At 45.9% G+C, this 7,644-nt stretch overlaps 1 protein-coding gene across 1 annotated transcript; it reads right to left on the bottom strand.

The window, feature by feature from the left end:
• Positions 1–650: 650 nt before the first annotated feature.
• NPBWR2 (neuropeptides B and W receptor 2) lies at positions 651–3,787 on the bottom strand. Its single transcript, XM_054980969.1, has 2 exons — positions 3,755–3,787; positions 651–3,250 (listed from the first exon to the last, which is right to left on the bottom strand). The coding sequence occupies exon 2, from the start codon at positions 2,666–2,668 to the stop codon at positions 1,670–1,672; it is 999 nt and encodes a 332-aa protein (XP_054836944.1). The 5' UTR covers positions 2,669–3,250; positions 3,755–3,787; the 3' UTR covers positions 651–1,669.
• Positions 3,788–7,644: the final 3,857 nt, after the last annotated feature.

Raw genomic sequence — 7,644 nt, 5'->3', positions numbered from 1 at the left:
ATTCCTAGAGAAGTGTGACATTTCTTCTGGGTTTTCCCAGGAAGTGAAACTACACCATCACCTGATGGTGCACCTCCATGAATTCCCCCCCCCCAGACTCCCGCTGGTTGCCAAGCTGTACCTGACAACCCTAGTTCAGTACCAAGCCCTTTCTCCATCAAGTCAGGAAAGATCTTTACTATCAGCCAAACTCGCTCGACCTCCACAGTCCACCTATGATAGGGCTACTGTAGTCTCATGAAGGCAGCCACAATTATTTATTTATGTAGGAAAAGTGGAAGGCAGTAGGAAAAAGGGAAGACCTAAAATGAGACGGCTTGACTCAATAAAAGAAGCCATGTCCTTCAGTTTGCAGGATCTGAGAAGGTTTGTTAATGATGGGAAGGTCTGGAGGTCTTTCATTCAAAGGATTGCCATAGGTCAGAGGTGACTTGATGGCACATACTATCACATTCATTCATTCGTTTGTTCGTTCGTTTGTTCATTCGTTTGTTCGTTCATTTGTTTATTCGTTTATTCGTTTGTTTATCGTTTATTTGTTTATTTGTTTATTTAAAGCCCACTTTTCTTGCTGAAACTGTATAGGCTCAACAAGAAAAGTTGTTGAACAGAAAGTACGCAACAAGTTATTATTTGAAAGGGATGGAGGGAGACGGTAAAGGTCCTTTATTGGAAGAAACCTTGTACAGGCATTAAAGCATTCGTACCTGGAAAAGCAAAGATTACAGCACTACATTCTACTGCCACAAGATATGGTGAATTGTTCACCCATTGCTTAAGATCACTTTTTAAAAAGTATGTTATGAAATATTTGTCTACAAATGGGGACAGTGGGCCCTACAAGACCAATAAAATCTCTCCGTTCAGCGGAGGTGTACCTAAGATTAACAGACTTTGGTCACCGTACATAGAGGATGGACATTTATCACTCCCAAACGCATTAGAACATTGGCTGTTGCAGGCATAATTATACACTTGGTTTATAAGCAGGTCCATCAGTTCTTACGTTCTTCTGAAAAGTATCTCCGCTGCACAACAAAGTTGACTGGTACAGGGATTTCTCCTTGCTTCTTCAAACATTCTGCACTTTGATCCAAGAATGCTTTGATGCAACTTCTGTTGTCAGGTGACATGTTCATAAAATTTCCAAAGACAGTTTCAACCCTTCCCCCCTGCCTATGACCTTCTTGCTGTTTCCTATAGCATTCAGCAGTATAAGATACTTATTCGAGTTTAACCCAACAGTAGTTAAGAGAAAAGAATTATGCCTAATCCTCAGTCTCAATGGATCCTGTTCCCACATTTTCAAGCCATTTATTCAGTCTACTATTTTGTAAGCATCCACCAGAGGGTAGCAGTAGACTAGAACATACATTAAGGACATTTCGACAATTTCAGGATCTAGCATTTTCTTCCCTCTCTTTCCAGCCCGAATAAGGAAGGTTTCTAACAAATATTAGGCATTCTAACATGCTGTTGAAATCATGTACGCCTGACCCTTACAAAGAAGACACATAAATAACTTTCAAACGAAAGATCTTTTAAAAAAATGAACTCGAGACATTCTTCAGACACATAAATTGAAATGCTTGTGAGAGTTGCCACTGAAAGCAAAGAAAGTGTCCTAGCGAGTATCTGGGATGGGGTGGGGGGGGGTTGCATCACATTTTTAAGCAGCTTGGCATTCCAGCATCTTCCTGAAACTTTTCTGAAAACTGTCATCTAGGAAGGCATACAAGAATGGGTTCAAACAGGAGTTGGCATAGCTCAGGCTGGTGATGAAATAGGAGATGCCAATGACGAGAGACGTTTGTGGCAAGTCCGTGGTCAAAGCCACAATGGTGGCGAGGTGGAATGGGGTCCAGCAGAAAAGACACACTGCCAGGACGATGAAAACCATAACCGTGACTTTCTTTTTGGCTTTGTCAAGGGCTTTTGCATTTGAGTTCAAATGCATGTTCCTCAGTTTGTACAGCATCATGGTGTAAAGGATGCAGATGGTGGACACCGGGATGGCAAAGCCCAGGATGAGAGTATAGATCCTGCTGGCTTTGAACCAAAACCTCTCAGGCTTGGGGAAATTGAGACCGCAGCTCTTGATGTCCAAGTCATCTTTATAGACATTGGCGAAGAGGAAGAAGGGGGAAACGATGAGCGTCACCAGGATCCAGATGCAGCAGCTGATGATGCGAGCTGCCCGGTAGGTCCGGTGAGGCATCCGCTTAGACCGGACGGTAGACAGGACCACGAGGAATCGGTCTATGCTCATCACAGTGAGAAAATAGATGCTGGAAAAGATGTTGTAGTGGTCTATGGACAGGATGATTTTGCAAAGGATCTCCCCGAAGGGCCAGTAGTGTAGAAGATGTTCAGCGATATTAATGGGCAAGACCAGCGTGAACAAATCATCGGCGATAGCTAAGTTAAGGATGAACATGTTGGTGACTGTCTTCATCTTAGGGGCCTTGAGGATCACGTAGATGACTGCGGTGTTGCCTGTCAGACCTACAGCACAGATCACGGAGTAGATCACAGGAAGGACAACGTAGAAGTCTGGGGATTGCTCAGGGGAGGTGAAGTTGAAGTCAGTGGCGTTGTCCGGGAAGCAGCTATCGCTTGTTCCATTGCCGGTGGCATTCCCATCTCTCATCTCGGTGGAATTTGCCATACCTGTTCACTCCGTGTTGCTAAGCATTCTTCAAATTGCATTGCAGTTGAACGAATCTAGAAGTTCATCCATGATGAAAAGACATTCCAGAAGGGACAGTGGCTTTCAGAAAACTCAACAGCAGAAGGTGACTCATAGATCTTGTTAAATGTCTTATATCCACTCGGCGTATTCCAAAGCTCTCAAATAACAAAACGCTGGAGCAAAGCGAGATTAGAACAGAAAAATAAAACTGACCTTCAGTGTTAATAAATATAGCATCTCTTTGGAGTTGCAGTTCTCCTGCGTTAAACACTATTATCCAAGTTGGTTCAAAACTGAGCTAATCTTATTCCAACCAAGAGCTGCTAACAGATGTTCTCCTTGAATAAGATTTACTTATATAGTGACTCCTTGGCCCTTTCTTGCCTCAGTACTCAGGAGTAGGAGTGAATAGTGGTGCTTGCTTTTAGTTGTGTCCCACTAGGTTACAGCATTTCCCTCCCTGCCGACTCATTTGGAGAAAATGAAGAGTGTTTCTGGATCAGTTTCTTCCAGCTGAGTTCTCATTCCCTCCTGGGGAATCAGCGGCTTTTTAAGTCCCTGCAGAATAGAAAGGGGTCAAAAAAGGGCAACGAGAGCAGATTAAGCCACATGGAAATGCAGACATAGTTAACCTTACGGCACATAGCCCTTTTTGTGCCAGCATGCCAATTGGCGGTATTAAAAACACACGCGTCCCAAATATGCTCAGCCCCCAAAATGTACATGCCAGTGGGACGTTCAAGAGCAACCTCCGGGAATGAAAAGAATACCTGTGCGAAAAAGGAAAGGTGCAGCCTTACCTTGACTGAGATTTCTGATTACCTCTCCCTATTCCAAGTTAAATTCCTCAGCATGGGGTAAATCAGAGCCCCGTAAACCCCAAAAGATCCTCTTAGTAATATTCAGGCTTTGCAGAGAGGAGGGGGGAAATGCCACTTGATTTCAGCTGTCAGTTTGCTGTGACTCCCTTTCCTTTTATGGTCTGCAGTGGGGAAGGCATGTCCGTGCTAGAAGCCTCTCTCCTCTTTCAAACTGACCTCGAGCGCGGAGTTGTCCTCTTACCTGATCAAGCCCGGATCACTTGCTTTTCACTCCAGCATCTCTTGCCCGGCAGCTTTGTGCTGCTCACAACTCTCCCGTTGAAAGCAGAACTGGAGGAGGATCTCTTAGCTAGGCTGACGTTGTATATCCCTGCTTTGTGTTTGTGTGTGTGTGTGCGTGTTTGAGGGAATTAGTATAACTAGATGTGATAAATTAGCCTGTGTCATACTGGGGAATAATTATTTTTATCTGCTTTAGTTTAATAAACCCAGGGGCACTATAAAACAACAGATGGGATAAGTTCTTTCTTTTTTAAAAAGTAAAAAAAATCCTTCAGTAGTTCATTTGTAAAATTAAAGGTGTGGGAGCTTAGGAAAAAGAACCTGGAAGCCCCTCTATGTGGCACCAACACCTTGCTTCTGTCAGTTTAGATAATGAGAAGGGAAAGGTGGAGAGCTACTGATGGTGTTGTGTGTGTGTGTGTGTGTGTGTGTGTGTGTGTGAGAGAGAGAGAGAGAGAGAGAGAGAGAGAGAGAGAGAAACGTCCTTTGCAAAACCTGCATGGGCTGGTACCGATGACAGCCCACATGTTCACTGAATGGGCAGACAGGGAGTTTGGGTGTGAGTGTGCCAGCCACCTAGGGGTACCAACATCCATAAGCGGCCTGGAGTTTTCCTGGAATTACAACTGACCTCCAGGCGACAGAGATCAGTTCATCTGGAAGAAATGGCAGCTCTGGAGGCTGGACTCTAAGGTGCTATATTAAAACAACAACAACAACAACAATAACAACATTTGATTTATATACCGCACTTCAGGATGACTTAACACCCACTCAGAGCGGTTTACAATGTATGTCATTATCTCCACAACAAAACACCCTGTGAGGTGGGTGGAGCTGAGAGGGCTAGAAGCTGTGCCTAGCTCAAGGTCACCCATCTGGCTTCAAGTGGAGGAATGGGGAATCAAACCCGGTTCTCCAGATAAGAGTCCCACTCAACCACTACACTACACCAAGCTAAGCTCCTTCCCGTCCCCTATTTCTGTCTCCCTCCCTCCCCCCAGGCTTTACCCCAAAATCTCCAGGAATTTTCCAACCTGGAGTTGGCAAACCTAGGCTCTGCCCGCACCCTCTTACCTCTACACAATCACTGGGTAAGATTGCCAGCTTCCAGGTGGTGCAACAACAACAACCGGAGGACGCCACAACAGTAATAGTTATATAATAATTTATAATAAAGTGCAAAGGTGCAATGGTGTATAAACAAGGTACAAAAATTCCAAAGATACAATAACTACAATAAATACAAAACAGCGGTCTGTCGCCAAGGTAATTAATTTTACAACCATACAATGATGGGCTCAACTGGAGGTGGAGAGTGCAGTAAGGAAGGGTTGGAGAGAAACAGTCCAGAAGATCACACAAGGAGTAAAAGGGACCACGCTAGCCGACGGGCTAAAGCTTCCATTTACAATTCCCGTTTCGGAGCTTCTTCTTCCAGGGCTAGATCTCCCAGAATTGCAACTGATTTCCAGGCCATAGAGATCAGTTCCCCTGGAGAAAACGGTTGCTTTTAAGGGTGGACTGTGTGGCATTATACCCTGCTGAGTCCCCTCCCAAACTCCACCCACTTCAAGATCCATCCCCCAAATCTCCAAGGATTTCCTCACCCAGAGCTGGCAACTCTATCACCGGATCATCTCCATAGTGCAAACGTGATTGTGTGAATTCTCCCTCCTGGTGACAAGTGATTTTGGAAAGCTGCATCACCAATCATATAGAATCATAGAATCATAGAGTTGGAAGGGGCCATACAGACCATCTAGTCCAACCCCCTGCCCAGTGCAGGATCAGCCTAAAGCATCTCTGACAAGTATTCATCCAGCCTCTTCTTGAAAACTGCCAGTGAGGGGGAGCTCACCACCTCCCTAGGCAGCTGATTCCACTTTTGAACTACTCTGACCGTAAAAAAGTTTTTCCTAATATCCAGCCGGTACCTTTGTGCATGTAATTTAAGCCCATTGCTTTGGGTCCTACCCTCTGCTGCCAACTGGAACAGCTCTTTGCCCTCCTCCAAATGACGGCCTTTCAAATATTTAAAGAGAGCAATCATGTCCCCCCTCAACCTCCTCTTCTCCTCTCCAAACTAAACATTCCCAAGGCCCTCAGCCTTTCCTCGTAGGGCTCAGTCTCCAGACCCCTGATCATCCTCGTCGCTCTCCTCTGCACCCTCTCGATTTTGTCCACATCCTTTTTGAAGTGAGGCCTCCAGAACTGCACACAGTACTCCAGGTGTGGCCTGACCAAGGCAGTATAGAGAGGGGCTATGACCTCCTGCGATTTCGACGCTGTGGCCCCTTTGATACAACCCAGGATTGAATTAGCCTTTTTTGCCACTGCATATGAAGAGTTTATATGCAGCTAATTCCTCTATATAGTTATATCCTACAAACGAGCAAGCCGTCATGTGAGGACAGGGGGCTGGGCCTCCTCTCTCATACCTGTTATCTCTCCCCGCATGTTCCAAGAACATATGGGCTGTCATCCGTACTGGGTCTATGTATTAGTATGCGCTGCTGGTGGTGTCTTCCTTCTGTCTGGGATTGGCTGGTAGCATTCCTCGTTCCTTAGGTCAAGAGATAGAAATGACCTTGAGGTTATCCAAGATCAGATAGGAGCAGGAGCCACGTTTACCCTCATTCATTCATAGTGTAGTGTAGGTGTCTGATTTTTGTACCGAAAAGGGTTTAATCTAAGGTTTTGGGAATACGGTGGTACATATACAGGGCCGGATCTAGGGTTCCTGGCGCCCGGGACAACCCAAGTCCGGCTGCCCTTGTACATGGGCGCAGCACGCGCACGCTCCTGGCGCTGCGTGATGATGTCACTTCATGACATCATCACGCAGGGCGGACATGCCACCAGCGAAGCGGGGGCAGTGCCGGTGGCTGGGAGGCCGCCCGTGCCACTCGCTGCCCAGCTGATGGGGAGGCCAGCTTGCCACACACTCCCTGTCCTGCAGGGCAGGTGAATGGCGTGGGTGGCCTCCCAGCCCTCTATGCCACTCGCTTGCCCAGGAGGACAGGGAGCATGTGGCAAGCTGGCCACCCCATCAACTGGGCAGGTGAGTGGCATGGAGGGCTGGGAGGCCTCCCGCACTGCCGCCGGTGCACTCCCAGAGCTGGCAGCTGCACCCGGTGTCCCCTCTTTGGCAGTGCCAGGGGCAGACTACCCCCCTGCCTCCCCTCGATCCAGCCCTGTACATATAGTGTCCGTGATAAGAGTATATGTTTGATTAATCCCTTGTGGCTTATCAATTAATAATAATAATATCAATGTTCAATTTATATACTGTCCTTCGGGACAACTTAATGCCCAATCAGAGCAGTTTACAAAGAATGTTATTATTATCCCCACAACAATCACCCTGCGAAGTGGGTGGGGCTGAGAGAGCTTTGAAAGAGTCGAGACTGACTCAAGGTCACCCAGCTGGCTTCAAGCAGAGGAGTGGGGAATCAAACCTGGCTCTCCAGATTAGAGTCCTGCCGCTGTTAACCATTACACCAAACTGGCTCTCAGGGGACATGTTGACAGGTATTTTAAAAGACTCAGCAGGTTTAGTAAGATGTTTAATCACTGTGGCAAGAATGTCATTGGCTCACATTAAGATCTTGAAGCAATAAAGACATTGGCTGTACAGGGTTTGGCGTATCATTGATGTTTATGGATAAGATGGCAGCTTTCAAAAATATACGGTCAAGGGAAAGCAGGACTCCCGCAAATTTATTTTTAAAAAATTAAAATTTTGAAATTTGATTAAGGAAGAGGTATAGAAATACATTTAATAATTAATGGATGTTTTGTACGATACTTAGATCTTGCAGAATTTTCTTAGAAATGATCGGCTCG

Source organism: Eublepharis macularius, chromosome 5 (genome assembly GCF_028583425.1).
Source record: "Eublepharis macularius isolate TG4126 chromosome 5, MPM_Emac_v1.0, whole genome shotgun sequence".
In the NCBI taxonomy this organism is placed as follows: domain Eukaryota; kingdom Metazoa; phylum Chordata; class Lepidosauria; order Squamata; family Eublepharidae; genus Eublepharis; species Eublepharis macularius.
This window is presented reverse-complemented; position numbering and strand designations above follow the sequence as displayed.

Coding starts and splice junctions, on each gene's coding strand:
- NPBWR2 (XM_054980969.1), bottom strand. CDS start 2,668: ATGGCAAATTCCACCGAGATGAGAGATGGGAATGCCACCGGCAATGGA.